The sequence below is a fragment of the Aythya fuligula genome, chromosome 3, assembly GCF_009819795.1.
Source record: "Aythya fuligula isolate bAytFul2 chromosome 3, bAytFul2.pri, whole genome shotgun sequence".
Lineage (NCBI taxonomy): Eukaryota > Metazoa > Chordata > Aves > Anseriformes > Anatidae > Aythya > Aythya fuligula.
The window spans coordinates 17,279,915-17,296,626 of record NC_045561.1 but is presented as its reverse complement, the minus strand read 5'-3'; the positions used below and the strand labels follow the sequence as shown (position 1 = coordinate 17,296,626).

The 16,712-nt window shown below is 35.1% G+C and overlaps 1 protein-coding gene across 6 annotated transcripts in view; it reads right to left on the bottom strand.

Annotated features, from left to right (window-relative positions):
- Window positions 1-16,712, bottom strand: part of CDC42BPA (CDC42 binding protein kinase alpha) — a 150,223-nt gene that overhangs the window by 37,724 nt on the left and 95,787 nt on the right. For 3 of the 6 annotated variants that reach the window (XM_032184439.1, XM_032184443.1, XM_032184444.1), the window contains exons 17-23: window positions 13,944-14,049; window positions 12,044-12,168; window positions 6,514-6,619; window positions 5,754-5,902; window positions 3,641-3,732; window positions 1,361-1,437; window positions 139-186 (exon numbers count right to left, since the gene is read on the bottom strand). In XM_032184439.1, the coding sequence (XP_032040330.1) occupies window positions 139-186; window positions 1,361-1,437; window positions 3,641-3,732; window positions 5,754-5,902; window positions 6,514-6,619; window positions 12,044-12,168; window positions 13,944-14,049 (703 nt within the window). The remainder of the gene's footprint in view (window positions 1-138; window positions 187-1,360; window positions 1,438-3,640; window positions 3,733-5,753; window positions 5,903-6,513; window positions 6,620-12,043; window positions 12,169-13,943; window positions 14,050-16,712) is intronic. The other 3 variants (XM_032184440.1, XM_032184441.1, XM_032184442.1) reach the window with 2 other exon arrangements.

Here is a 16,712-nt window from a genome sequence, read left to right as displayed (position 1 = left end):
GTATTATAGAAATAGTTCTCTGCTACACTTGCAGCACTTTTATTTCGACCGCATTACCATTTCGAATATTCCAAATCAAATCAAATCAACTGATCTTTCTTACTGAGGGATTTACTGGTTTGAAAGTCAAAGACTTACGTCATCCATAAAATCAATCAATGAGGATGAAGAGGAGGAAAAGGAATCCTATTTTAATGAAAACAGCAGAAAAAAAAAAAAAGGAGAGAGACAGAAAAAAGAGCAAGATGAAGAAAGCTGTTCAGCGCAAATAAAAGTGCAAAAATAAAGAACTGAAATAAATAGTGCCAATAACAGTTACCTAAGTAATTTTCATTAATTGCCTATCATAGACAATTAATCAATAAACTACCCATATAAAATGAAATTTTTCCAGCATTAAAACACAATGACACAATAAAACCATATTCCTATACTCCAACAGGATTTTTATATTAAAAGTAACTTGTAAGAGAAATAGTTAAAAAAGGAAATCAAAAATGGTATTAATTGTGAAGACTTCATGAGACAACAATGGACAAATGAATACAAAATGAAAAGTAAGTACATTTTGGAAGATCAGTAACATGTGGGATGTCTTTGATAGCTAAATGTGATGACCTTGTACATGCATCAGAAAAAAACTAGTGCAAATTTTAGACCAACGTATAACTACTGAGGTAGTACCTTGTCCTCATGAATTTAGTTTGACCAATATTTCACCCCAGCTGTTCTTTTGAAAGAAAAGTGATGCATTGCTTACTGTTGATTAAAATAGAAGATATGAAATGTACAGTACTGTTTCAATTTTTCTCCTCTAAGTTTTCTATCTAAACTTCTCTTTTATCTAAAAGTAACAAAGGAATTAAACAGATTTATTTTTTAAGTATATAGGATCTGTGGAGATGAGACAAACAGCAATTATCTGAATTCTACAAACCTGTGAATGAAAATGAACAAGAGATGAACACAACCTAATAAATATACAGCACCAACATTTTCATGGATTATTTACCTATTTTCTCGCATTTTTACCAAACTAGTCTTCATATTTCTTAGCAGTCCTCTGAACACAAACTAAGGCCATTTGAACACCTCTGCTTTATATGTTTGCTACAAAATTGGGAAAATTTCTGCATTCAAGATTATAGAGAGAATTCACTTTGATTACAAGTGTTCAAAGAAGAAAGCCAGCACCTCAGATGACAAGCAATATTCACATATTGTTATACACAGATCTCTATGGGGCAATATGATTACAAACAATAACAAACTATCAGCAAATATGCATACAATCTGCATAAAATAGCAACAGTAAAAAGTTTTATTGACTAACTGAGAAAGAAAATAGCTGCACACTTACTTCAAATTGATCCAGAGCAGAGGTAGGCGCATTCAAAAATGCCAAGAAAGAATTCTGTGAGTCTTGGTGCTTTACACCTAGAAAACAGCAGCAGGTTTTTAAGCTACAGAAAAATGACCTCTTCGTGGAGGACCTTTGCCTTGCTGAATTCGGGCTTTGGGTATCCACCCAATCCACCTCCATTTCTTTTCAATGAGCTGTCACTTTTGGTCTGTTTTCCAGAGTAAGATTTTTTAAAAATAGATATACACCCACTAAAGCAAGAAGCAAATGTTTAATGAACCATTTCTAAGCTAGGATGTGTGTGGAGTGAATCGAACAAGAAAACATAGTGCATGTGTGTATTACGCAGAAGGAACAAGTTTCTAATGTGCTTATGTCTATTTGCAACATGCACTGAATGACACACAGGCTTAAATACTAATGCAGCAGGTGTCATCCCTACTCTACCCACACTCTACAGTCAACCGTGACAAGATGGTAGACAACAGCAAATAGTAAATTTCCACAAAAAACATACTAAACATACTATTTGGAGAACATACTGAATTTGCAGATAATACGGGTTTCTTGACATACATGTATACTCTATACCTACATAAATACACTGAAATCCTACAAAAAGACTAAAAAAAAATCTCAAATTACCTGCTATTTTCATTTTTGTTGATCTTTTTCCCCACCCCTCCCAGGTTTAAAAATATACTTATCAGAAGAAGGGATGCATGTGATGATCTAAATTATCTTATATACATGGATTTGCACACACGGGAAATTACTCTATCACAGTACACTGAGGGCAGCTGAAGACCTTACATACTGATGTCTGAATCACGAATTGTGTGTCTTCTTAAAAGGGAGAATCAAGTCCAAAGATAATAAGGACTAAGGTATATTTATAGCAAAATATTTGAATAATTACAGAAGTCATTTACTTCTGAAAAAGCTTAATTATTAACTTTTTATTGAGTAATACTTTAAAATAAATAAATAAATAAATAAATGTTTATCTCTATTTCCACAAAAATAATAATGTATTAATACTAGAAAAAATACAAGGTAAAATATTAATTACGAATTCTTAATAGATTGTTTAATGGGAAGGTAGATTTCAGAAGCCGAGGAACCATGCAAAATTATTTAAGACAGCTCAAGAGTCTAAAAATAAAAGCTAACCATGACAAAGCACTATTGTTTCCAGAAAGATGCTATCAAAAGTTCATCTCCAAGCACTCAGAAGTATAATCTGTTATCAGTGCTAAGCATTAAGATGAAGAAGTAACAATTCCCTAAGGTTTATTTGCTAATCAGCACCAGTGATTTTTGAGTATTTTGTATAGGCTTGTATTATTTTTACCAGTCAACCAGCACTTGCATGCCTAACTATATAAGATGAATGTTATCTGCAATACATTATTGACTGACATGCCATTAGGTTGCAAAGGCTGAACAATATTTTAAATCTCTACGCAACAATTGTTGTCAGGGCTTTGAATTTTTTTCTGAAGTTCAAGCAATTCCCTATAAAAAATTAGATAATTCCATTTGGCCTGAAAAGTTCCTTACTCCCATGTGACTCACAAGATACAAGTATGAGAGATACTATGTAACACGTAAAGAATCAGCCAAATCATTAATCTTTCCTCATTTTTTTTTTTTTTCATTTCAGATTTACTATAATATTTCTTCTCCCAGCAACTATGCAAAATACTGTTAAGGCAGATGTTATTAGAGAGGTAACGTTAGGCAGAAATCGCAGACAACTCTCTTACAACCACAGCAAAACAAACATGACCACACTGTTCACGACATGGTTAAAAAGCCAATCAATGACCAGAAACCAATGAATGAACTGCAGAATGCCTCTGCAGTTGTATCCCCTCTTACGGGTCCAAAAGTTTCATAAATGTTCATAAATGGAGAACACTGAAGAACACAACACTGAAGTTTAAATACCTTCATCCATAAATGAAGGAGAAAAAAAAATCATACTTCCAGCAGTTTTCTGGCAGTAAGTTACCATGCACAAACAAAATAAAAATAATACAGTTCCAACCCAGATAATACCTTACTTTTTCAAGTATATCAACAAAATGGATACATATGAGAAGTGCAAATGCAACTGCTGTGGATACATCTCATCGTGCAACAGGTGTGCTCACATATTATATACCAAAACCACTTGGTATCGTATTTTACTTGCAAGTTGACACTTAATTGATAAGATATACCCGCCAATGTGAAATATGTTCTTATTTATTTGGATATCATTTGCCATACCCTTTTCTGATCTAAGCTCTTCTGTCTCCTTTTTCAGCCTTTCAATATCTGTCAGCAGTTCCAAGTTCTTCTTCTCAGATTCTTGCAATTTACTTCAAAAGAATACAAACAAAAAAACTATGTAAATATTGAGAACCCATGATACAAGTCACTCTTTTTTTGTCCAGCTTTTCATGCAATTTGGACTACTGCCCAGTTAAAAATCAATGCCCAGAAAGCTGCATGATGTCATCAAATGCAAAAATAAATTCAGAAACCTGTTTGGACCTGTTCAGTATGGTATCTTAAAAAAGAACAAGCATTAACTACCCTTGTTTACCCACTAGGTAGGCTCATGTCTCTAATTTATGAGTAACTTTTTGAGCCTGCATCTTATGCTCAAGAAAAAAAAGACCACGTGTATTTTTAAATTACAAATTGATTTTTTTAATTGGTTAATTCATAGTGCCTGTGATACTGGCAGATTTTGTAGAACTGGTTTTCCTCTCAGTTATTTTACAGTTAGTTGTTTCAGTGTTTTTTGATTCGCAGCAGATAGGTAACACTACTATGCATTTCTACAGCACTTCTCATCCTTGCCTATCAAAAAAACACCGGTTCTCTGTTCTTAGAGGAACTACACTACTGCCTATCATCATGTTACCTGGTGTGAAGGTAACATTTCCCATTTGAGGTGGACAGGGCATTCATTCCCCCTTCACAGATAACATACTTGAATCTCAACTCTGTCCAACTGATTTCCCAAAGCTCTAAAACATGTGAGTGCCCCTCAAATATGACAGAGAAATCCTTCATTTTGCTTGTATTTGAAATTCTTACATCGCATGCTATCCCTTCTCTGCTTGGGGCAGTTTCCATACCTTCTATTGTCCTTCTACAAGCTCAGACACTGCAAGGCTGACAGAATTGCTACTACAAAAATCATTCTTGTAGAGAAAACAGTGAGAGGAACAGAATGGGTATGAATCTAAGAGAAGGCTCAGAATTCCTGCTTTAGCTTGAGTACCTAATTCAACCTACAGCAACTCAGACGACTTGCATGCACTACATCTCTAGCCCGGTGAGATTCATAATTTGTAAATGTAACTACCATCACATCACAGTGCAGTTCTTCTCATGGCAAAGTCACATATACTTTAGTTTAAATCAAATTACAACATATCACAGAAACTATGCAATTAGTATGTTATTTTTTACTTCATATTTTTGCATTTTATCTATAAAACGTCTTTACTTAATATAATTAATACCTTGTAGTAGGGATCAGAACCACTGCTAAAGAAATTCAAGCCTTCTTTTTAGCAGAACTTAGCTGCAACTGTTAGCAGCAGTGCAAGCTTATTCTTAAACACTCTTTAAACATGGGATTCTCTTGAAGGCACAGAAAATCTCATGTTCTGTCTTTGATTTCTGTCCGAACAAGCAAAGAAACAACAGGTGCCAGCTTCAATAGTGAATGCCTATGAAGAAGGCTTGTGCCACTAAATCTGTGTTCACAGGATTCCAAGAGATTTCCTTAGTACTAGTTCTTAGGCACTCCTGAAGTAGATTTGAAAGTAGAGACTTAGAAATGGAATGTCCTGCTACGGCTAGACAAATACAGCTTCTAAATAGCTTCTTCAGCTATTCACCCTCCTCAAAACAGATTTTGTAATTTAAGTTAAAAAAAAAAAAGAAAAAAAAAAAGATCCGAGGAATGAACAAAAGCATTCATGACTTCCCACAAGCACATCTTGTTGCCGTGCAAACCAATATGCAATAATTGCATTTTGTCAGATAAACCACTACAGCTACTAATACCATGGTAAAGAATATATTCTAAGATAGAAAAACAAATTCTGTTTGCATTTGAATTTTTCATCACGACTAGGAGAGATTCCATTATTAAAGACAAGGTATCCCCTCAAAGTCTTCAGGATTCCAAATCTTCAAAGGAAGTATTCAACTGCTCACACAATAAATACAGATAAAGTCTTTTGTTCACATTTGGATAAAAGAAACTGGCATATCATTCATTATCAAATTTTGATAGACAAGATAATTAAAGTCATGATTTGATGACACTCTCTGGAAGGTATCAAAGTAAATTTCCATTACAACAATTCAGTCTTACCACTCTGTAGAGATACAGGAAGCTTTGACTTTATTCAACTCATCCTGAATAGCCTGTTTGGCTCGGATTTCAGCATCAAGAGCCGACTGTAGTTCCAACCTTGCAGACATATCTAACTTTGCAAAGCGGCGCATCTTCCAGGGCATATCCTAGTTAAAAAAAGCAATAAAAAAAGGGGAGAAGGAAGAGTAAGAGGAGAGAAGGCAGAAAACAAGGAATGTAACTAACTTCAACAATTATGTTTCTCAGTCTATTATATCTCTGTCTATTAAGTCTCTAAATACTAGAGAGTACTCTTATGATTTTTACTCTCAAGTAACAAATAGGCAAGGAGAATGTCTTACACTGTCAGTCTCAAAATCATAGAGACTTTGTGAATTCTACTTTTGATGTGCCTCAGTTCAAATGACAATCAAAAGGACAAAGAACATTCAAAGGACATTCAGAAGGGAAAGACTTCAAGGTTTCCATGACGTCAAGTATACATTTCCTTCAACAGACTAATATAAGATTATAAAGTAGCTACTTCAATAATATCAGAGATAAAAATCCCATTATGAAGATACTACTGCTTTAATAAATGATAAAAAATAAATTTGGCATTCAGTTATTCAGAAGGGAAGCTCTAAGAAAGTTTAAATTCTGACTAATACTGCCTCTATAGACAAATTATCATTGCAGCTGAAACTATTATTTTTTTTTAATTTTACTTTTTTAAAGAAAAAACAACAAAATCTAACATATGAAATTAGACTCTTACTGTAGCTCTTGCACCCAAGCTGGAGTTCCTCAGGGCCTCTAGTTCTTCTGTCATTTTAGAGGCCAAGGCTTGAAGATAACCTCGAGCATCTTTTTCATCACTTACCCTAGACAATTACATTAGAAGAAAAAAATGTTTTAACCAAACAATCTAAGAACAAACAAAATTCTCTTCAATGACACAACAACCAGAAACAGAAAAAAGAAGAGAAAGCAAAAATCATAAAATATAAGGAAATGGGGGAAAAAAACAATACACCACAAAACGAAGTCTACCATTAATTAATATGAATAACACAATGTTTCAGCAAAGATTTACAGATAGTAGCCAGAAGGCAAGACAGAAAGCACCCACTCGCAACTGCCATGGGCTTGGAAAAAAGAGAAGAGCTTCACCACAGCAAAAGCTATGGGCTAAACATCTACAGGTTGCAGTTACTTCTCGGTGTGTGTTTAAGATTTATTTAGGGATGATTGCTTTAATACAGAGGAGGCAAAGATAATGACCACTTGACACACAACTCTCAACCAACATGAAAAAGTAAACGATTAGGTATGCTTTGGGCTTTATTTTCTTTGTCGCCTGCTTACAATTTAGTTCAAGTAAGAAGGTAAGGGTAAGGAGGAGGCCTAGGGAAAAACAGAACAAAACAAGACCAAAAGGTTCTGACTTTAATAAAGTCAGTAAGAGTTTTAATATGAATGAATCAGTATTCTTCCCCCAAGCTATACCAAAACTCAATGGAAGCAGCATATCAGCTTTTGTTCATTTTGGATGTACTATATTTTCAATTCTTTATGTAACACATTTTGACAACCAGGTAAGATGACCATGTCTATACGAACCACTAAAAGTTTAAAAGTGGGAAAAGGTGCAAGAAACAGCATAAGATGCTTTGGCAACCAAGGGGAATGCATAGTGAAATGGACGGGAAAAAGAAAATGGAGTTTAAATAGGAACAGAAAGACTGCAAGGCTTTCAAGGTGAGAAAGGAAGTAATTTTTACAAAAATGTATGCCAAGTTCAAGAATACTCCTCAGATTATTAAAAACAGTAAGTATAAATGGTACAATTTAAAGCTGAGATACCATTTTGTTGTCCACTAGGTGGCAACATTCTCCCACTACGGAGATTGATCAAATATGAACCCCGGAGTTCTTGGAGTCTTTTGATTTGTTACTGTTTTGCTGTTGGTTTTCTAGCTTTTAAATAGTTGTGTGTGTGTTTTTTTTTTTCCTTTTTTTTTTTTTTTTCCCCCGTTGGTTTTCAAAGCTTTTAAATATCTGCCATCATAACACTATGCTTAAAGACTCCAACTTAATTTCCACCCCCACAATCAATTAAAACAAACAAACCAAAGAACCCCCTGCTTCTCCAAACATTCTCAACACTTCACTCTGCTCTCAAACCCTGAAGTTTCTCCCTGCCCTTCTGAATTTTTGTTTAATAGCTAATTAACCTCTGATTATTCCTACTTCAAACACAATGCGTGTAACAAGTATTCAGGTTTCCTTCAGTTGAACTTCCCGAGAACTTCTGCTAGTTGTTCAATGTATCATCATACTCCAGATCACTTTCACAATTTGTATATGCTTTCTTCTGAAAGCAAGCAGGTTTCAAAAGCCAAATAACTACACTTTGGGGCTTTTTAATGTTTGATTTTATGCATTTATTTATTCTTACCTTTTTATTTTTTAAATGAAATCAGTAATTCAGATAAAGTCAACCACACTGCATTTGGTGGAATGAGACCTAGTCAACAAGGGTTTTCATTCATTATTTTATTCATTAACTGAATATTCTGGGTAACATTAGTCACAGTTTCTGCACTAAGCTGATTCTAATGTCTACTAATGTTCATTATAATAATAATGACCACTCTAATGATTGGGTAATCCAGCTATGATTTTGCAAATTCTCACGTACACGCTCAATATATAGAATTATTAATTTAAGCTAGCCATCTAAGATTCCTTTTCAATTGGTGGAGAGAAAAATTACCTTCTATAGCACTAGTCATGGGATTACCTACCTTATGACTTCTAAAACCAGGTTACATAAATCCCTCCCAGAGAGGGTAGTAAGTTAAGATTCTTGCCAAGAACTCTGGGAATCAAGAGCAAGATTTCTGTCGACCTCCTTTTGGTAACAGATCAGAAATACAGTGCCATGGCTATTTAAAAGATTCCTTTTTAAAGTGACTGTGTTAATCTCAGATGCAATGAATTTCTTTCCCAACTCCCGTAGGAAAATATAGAGCTGACTAAAAAATCTTCAATATTTCTTATTCTTGTCAAAGAACGATGAATGATTTGGGTAATGTAAGTATGCCGATACGACACCTCCCCTTAAGGCTGAATGATCTGTGTGAGTCTTATTGCTACCACATTCAAATTTGCAATGCAAGCAAAACTAAAGCTTTTCTGTTAAGAAATTGGCTGTATTTATGGTGTCTTGGGATAACAGCAAACACAAAAAGGGGTTTGTACATTTGCCATTACGAAGATGCAAAAGAGGACAGTAAGAATGCATGGAAAGGCTAAGGGGAACATTACAGGCCACTGAAGTTACTTGCATGCTATAAAATCTGAAGAAAAAAAAAAAATTAGAAAGGCCAAAGAAGTTATGAAGACAGCAACAATCCTAACCACAAAAAATGTGGACTCAAAAGTGTGGCACATTTCCTGAGGGATTTATTAGATGGCAAGGCACTCAACGGAAGTGTATAACTCCTAGGGCTTGTGTTACTTAAAACAGGGCTAGAACAAATCCTTTGAATTATCACTGGGAGATGAGCAAACTTTTTACCAAAACAGTAGGCAAAAAATATTTTGAGAGGTGGAAAGTATGCACCCAAAACACATATTTTAATTTAATCCTAAATGAAAACCTGCTAGTTTTGGAGATGGAGCCTGGAAGTTCTACCGTGCATTTTTTATGTCCAAAGCTAACTGGAAAGCAGCGGGAAAACTTAAGGGAGATGAGGGAAAGAGCGGGATCCTCCCTCTCTACTCAGCGCTGGTGAGGTCACTCCTGGAGTACTGTGTCCAGTTCTGGGCTCCCCAGTACAAGAGGGACATGGGGCTACTGGAGTGAGGCGAGAGGAGGGCTACTGAGATGGCAGCACAGCCAGGGGACTGGAACAGGTCATACACGGAGAGGCTGCGAGAACTAGGCCTGTTTAGCTGGGGGAAGAGAAGACAGAGGGGACCTTATCAACATGTCTAAATATCTGCAGGGATGGTGTCAAGACAATGGGGACAGAATCACCAGTGGGACCCAGCTTGTTGCTGGGTCAAGAGGCACCGGGCACAAACCAAAGCACAGGAAGTTCAGGCTGAATATGAGAGGGCACTTCTTTACTGGGAGGGTGACAGAGCTCTGGCACAAGCTGCCCAGAGAGGTTGTCTCCTGCTCTGGAGATGATCCAAACCCGCCTGGATGCCATCCTGTGCAACATGGTGTAGGTGACCCTTCCTGGGTCCCCCAGATGAGCTCCAGAGGTCCCGTCCAACCTCAACCATTCTGTGGTTCAGTGAAAACATTCTGAAGATGCAGACAGGTATGGATTTAAATTGCATGTTCTTCCAAGGAAAACAGACCTGTGGCTGATTAAATATGATCTTTTTTTTTTTTTTTTTTTTTTTTTTTTTTTTTTTAAGACTTCTTTCTTTTAAAATGTTTCCAATTATTATGGGTGTTTAAAATTATTCACATAGCACCCCAAGTTCCACAGCACAAAATCCCCAGATAAGGACCCATTTTGGTACACAGTGGTGAATTCTAAGGCTAGCAGATGGACATTAACAGATTATCTGGGTAACACATGGGAGATCTAAACACAGAAAGAAATGTGAGCAACTATATGGCCTCACAATGCTGAAAAAAAATAATATATGCAGAGAGAAATATGAAGGGAAAATTGAGATATGTACAGTAATTAAAAACTGAAACCAAATCAGAATTTTTAATCTCCTTAATGTTTGCCCGTAGTATTTCTTTTTTTCCTTTTTAAACCTCTTTCCCCTCCCCCCAAATGATGTCTGATACATGCAAGATGCCTTATCATTTATCTAAACCAATTCAGCAGTACATCTTCAAATATTAAACTCTCTCATAAATTGGAGAAGGGACTTTCTGAGTAGGCAGTTGGTACATTTTTACATCATGTCAAGTAAAATAATCCACATTTAATGCTGGCTTGTCTTCTTCCACAACTCTAAATTTTTATGAATGCTTTCACATGTAAATCTGAAACAAGATTTACAGACAAGCATTTTTTTAAAAGCAATATGCAATGCAATATAACAAACTTATGTCTCTTCTAACCTTGATTTTTTTCTAAAGAAAATATTTCTGATCAGCTACAAATACACCACCCATTAAAAACAGCTTCAGTAAATATATGTATTTTTACTTCTCTGATGCAGGCAGTCTACTGAGAGTTGTATGAGATGTGGTTTAAAAGGAATATGCACAATTGGACCCTTAATTTTTTTTTTTTTTTAACCTCTGCAATGAATTCACTGTCTTGAGATGACACAGATTGGAGGTACTTAATTTTATGTAACAGGAAGTTTTACACACTTCCAGAAACCCAGAGAACAGCCTTCTTTCTGGTTATGTATCACACGGTTGTATTCAGAAACCAAACTTTCTATTTAGACAACAAAATTATATTGACCATATAACAACTAACAATCTAGTTTTCATTAAAACAAGTATTTCCCATTTTTGCTTTGACATGTCAAGTTAGTTATTTAGTTGAGACAGATAAAACGAGAAAGAACATTAGTAAATCAAAAAAAAGATGATTATATGGTGATGAAGTCTTCAGAGAGGAGACTGATCTTTACAAAAAATATCTGGATACAAACTGTTCTCGTAGGTGCTAAACACTAGACGGAGCCATAAAAAGGAGGGGGAAGGAAAACATGAATGGAGGGGAAAAATGAAAGCCGTCTATAAAAAGCAATCTTATCCTTTTGATAGTTTCAACTTGTTCTTTTTCCCTTCATTTATTAGAACTGAAGACAGAAGACTTTATAAACATAAAATCATTATTTAACAGAAATATTAAAAAACCCACCACTTGACTGGCATTGGGATAGTCTCAAACCTTCTGCCTTGCTGCCTTATAAAAAATCACATAAAAGTACTATATTTGTTTCACTCTGCCACATGCCAAGCAGATGAAGGAAATTAATGCCGAGACACAAATACTCTCAAGTCACTGCTTTTCCCAGGCTTGTTCCTCCTTGGAGGCGTGAGCTCAGCAGCACATGATTCCTTTCAGCATTCTTCCAAAGCCACAAGCCACACCCAATGGCTATGATTCTTTTGCACTTAAATAGTTGTGTTTGCAGAGACACTTTCGCTCTTAAGGAGGAACCAATTTTCCAGATATGGATATTATTAAAATCTCATGCAAAAATACAGCAGAATCCTGCCTGGATGGTGTGCAAATTTCACTTAAGCACTTGCAAATCCAAAAACTCAGCAATAGCCCTACCACATACTGAGTACTCACCACTGGATGATCTCAGTGATTTGGGCCTCCCAGTGGGCCACAGACTCCTTTTTATCAGCTAGGTCTCTCATCTCTTCTTCCAGCTGCCGGTTATTCATACTCAGCCTCTCAAACATGGTGGTGAGCTGAATGAGAAATTTAGGAACTTGTTAAATGTATAAGCTACTGTGACTCCATCACATTATGAACTCGGAGCCATGCGTTCCCTCTCCCATTTCATACATCTGCTTTAAAAATATTTAATGTCCATTACAATGAACACCATACAACAATAAAAGCCAGAATCATTTCTCTGGTATGACCTCAACTGTACTGAAAGGTCTGTTTAAGAACTGAAACTTCATTTTTGCTCTGACAAACACATTAGTTTCTAGAGAATTACTCTCCAAAAACCCATACAACTCTTAGACGGTTTCTGTTTTGCACCATATAGATGGGGAATACTCTCTATATGAAAAAGCCAAACAAGGGCACAAAAATAGTTACAGCTGAGATAAAGCTGCTCTCTCTCTTGTTTAGTAACCATGGAGAATGAGAGGCTTAACAGATACAACCACAAGTCAGTCCTGATGTTCTTGAGGTATTTTACATTCCTTTATTTTTCATTTCACTCACATGTAGACATGGAAATTGAAATGAAATGCAAATCTCTACGTACAAAATGGAATACCTAGCTATTAACCTTACTCACATTTACACAGCTGTCACTCATACATGCACCTTCTGCAAGACAAAAGCCACAGCTAATCTGATTGGGTACGGGGAACTAAACCTTCATTATGCTAAATAATTATTCACAAAATCAAACTGGAACCAGACATCAGATTGACTTTATAGAAAGGCCTGCTGAGGAGAATGAATCTCACATAAAAGGTTTCTTTTAGCATTGAAATACATTAACAAAAATCATGAAAAAATAACATTTTTTAATCTATGCTGCTCTTTTATGCTCCTAATATTACTCTGCTGCATATTTACCATTCAGTGGATTTATGATTTAAATATGCCAGTTGTTTAAATGTCACTTTACAAGACAAATACAAAGCTAACCAAATTTAAAGAAAAAAAGAACATGCAAAAAGACTATCAAAATGACTAGTCTCTTGTTGTTCTTCGACTAGACCTACATATAGGCATATGTGTTACACTGCTTACACTGGTATTAAAATACACTTTAATTTGAACACTGACATGCAAACATCCTTGCTTTGAAGAACACTGTACTTTCATCATATTTTTAGATTTTTTTTTGCATTAAAGAAAGAACAGGCAAGTTTAGCAAGACTTGACTCATCTAAAATGAACTTGAAAAACCTCTCAAAATGAACAAGAGGTAACCAAAATGTATGAAACATAAATATTTATATATGAAACATAAATATTCCTTGCTCAATAGTCTTCAATTAAATTGTCTTATCCTTTGTATTTTTTTAAAAATATCTCAGAGTAACAATCTCAGCAAGCAGGAGGGGCCCTGTTATTTCACACTAATTGACATGCAAATATACTCTATGTAATCACATCATTAACTATATATTTTTATATTTGGGTTACACAAGCAAGTAATAACTTTGTTTGGGGGGGGGATTAAGATATTGTTTAATATTAAATCTTAGCTAACTGTAAAACCATGTAACTAAATTCGTACCCAAATACACCGATATATCCATATATAATATATATAAAAATATATATCCACATATATAAAAGTATCTATCCACACATTCTGAAATTCAGATGCATGTAGATACTCTCTATTCAAATCAAGCGTTAATCACAACTTTTGGTGTAATATTAATTTCTGCTAAGAGATACTAATAATCAATACAGTTTTACATTGACAGATTTGTACACAGCATACATGAGTTGTAAACTCAGGACACAACTAATCCGCACTTACTTTATCAAGTTCATTTGAAAGTTTTTTGTTTTCCTCTGTTAGAAGAATCTTTTCTCTTTCATACTTCTGTTTGAACTCTGTTTCAAATTCTTCTCTTTCACTTTGGCTAAGAAGTAAAACGAAGTAGAATTAGAAAGTTTCCTTTCTTAAATTCACCATACTCTACTTACAAACATACACGCAGATCAACACACAGTAGCTGAAAGTAGAATATTACAATGATAATACCTGATCCTATTAAAACTAAGACCATAACGTGTTACACTACCATTTTAGGACTATAAGACAGTCTTTGATTTTATCATCAGAGTTATCTTTCCTTCAGTACAGTATTAACAGAGCTTCACTGAGCTATCATTTATCAATCCTCTTGCACATATTTTAATATTTAATGAATCTCTCAAACACTGAGCAGCTGTAATTCAGCAGATTGAAGTCTGTGTCAATATTCTGAGACATTCAGGGTAAATTCTCCGAAAGCTCACAGAAACGTTATTTTAATTTACAGATCTCCACAGTTCCAGGTTTCACATATGCAAAAACAACTGCATATGAAAACAGAACATGCAGAACTTAAATTAGGGGAGTTGGGTCTGAGTCACTGATGAGGAAAACTTACATGGGCAGTAAACTTCAAACAATGTAGCACAGCCTGATGTCACATATGAAGAGTTAATTCAGGTATTATGTATTTACTACCAACAAGAAGTGAACAGATAACTTTTACATTCCTTATATAACAAGATTCTCGTCTAGATTAGGACCATTCTTTTGGAAAAACATTTCCAAATAGCTGTTGCCCCCAGCCCTTCCTTTCTCTTGTGGTGTCATTCAGTAGAGAAGAACCCCTGATTGAATTTTTTCAACTTCGATTTTGCACAACGAACATGAGAACCTACAATTAAGTAAAACTGCTTGGCAAAACAACACTGTAGGTTCCTTAAAGAGGTGTACTGCAACGTTGTAGACATGTAAGTCCCATCTCAAATCTACGCTTTTGAGACTTGCTACATTTGTGAGGTTTCAGAAAGACAATGTTGTAGCATCTCATAATCACTGTGACCGATAATGAGTACAAAGTTCATCAGTAGGTTAATGGAACTGTACTATAAATGCCACGGGTAGAGAAAATATCCATTCAATAAACATCCCTTTCCAACATTAAAAGGTTTGAAAAAGTGCTCAGTAGAAAAAGGTTAACACTGTAAAAATAAAGTCCAGTGGAAACTGTGCCTTGAATATTGCAATTGCTTTTCTTGATAGCAATCAGAATTTTATGCTGTGGAATAAAAAAATTACAACCTCACCAATTTTCCTGAGATGTAGAACTAGTACAAGTCTGGCAAATTGCAAGAACACCCTTAAAAGCAGAGAGGCATCAGTGGTTACAGTGAACCCAGTTAAGAGAAATGCTGGTTTGAATTTCCTATTTCTAATTTGAAATTCATTTAGTGCTTCAACCACTCTTTGAAATCCAGTACAACATGTTAGACTCATGGTGAAATCCTATGTTGCTAGGCATCCTTTGAAACATAACCACATCCTAGCAAAGTAAAATACTATCATTACTGTTTAAACACTAAGTTTGAAATTCACCACCACTTCTTTTCTGTATCAATAGATTCCCTGCATATGATGAGCAGTCTAGGAAAAAGGCAGGAAAAGATTAAAGCATTGGCTGTCAGGGGAATTAACAAGTCTTGCTTCTTTTTGCAAGGCAGAGATTCAAAACTAATTTCTCAGACAGCAGATCAAACTAATTTTTAATTAATTTTAGTTCTTTTATTTAGCTTTTTTATATTTATGTTTTTGTTCAGCATTTTTTCTTCTGTATTTGTATAAAACTTGTTCTTTTAAGGCTCTAAGGCTCAAAGCAGTCAAAAATGATGGTCGATTACAGAAAGGAGCCCAACGTATTTGGAATTTTCTGCATTTTGAATTCGTAATTCAGCTGATTGTCACTAATCCAGAAAGTCAGATTGCTCCAGTATAATACACAGAGATGACAAATTTTAAACAGATGAGAATGTGGATATAATCTTTCATACCAAAATGCCAACTAAGCAAACCACTGAACTATGCCAGACTACATATGCATACCTCGAACAGCCAAGAACATCAAAAAAACACATTTGCTTTGAAGCTGGGCATCCTCCTCTCCCATCAAGCTTTTTCTCTCATCTAAAATTTAGCTATGTATCCACTCCTGAAGTTTAAGAAATCATACGTGATCCAGATTTCTTTTTATTGGTTAAAAAAATATAATCACAAACCACATGCAAGCAATGTGAAATACAGCTGTATTATGGTATCACTTTGTCACTCCAGCTCTTTACAGGAGAACAAGTTGTACAAAGTGGAGAAATATTTTACCTTACTGCTTTGAAACCAAGTAAACCAGACTTGAAACAAACAGCAGCCCTCAGGCTTCTTCATATAACAGATTTTTAAAAGAAAAGATTGTTTTATAAAACTCGCTTCTTTAGAAATGTATCATTAATTGACAGGCTAAAAAGAAATTCTGCAAATGTGCAGAATTTAGGTTTCCTGCAACTTCTTCCGAAATATTTCATAATGGCAATTCTAAAAAAAAAAATAAATAAATGTTGTACAACAGATCACTGGCCTGATGCTGTGTCCCTACCTCTCCAATTTTAGTAGCATGCAGTTTATCGGAATTTTAGCAAAGGATACGAAGGGGTAGTTACTCTCACTTGAACACTCGTGTTGTTGCAATAACAAATAAGGAAGCTTAAATTTGAAGGAAAC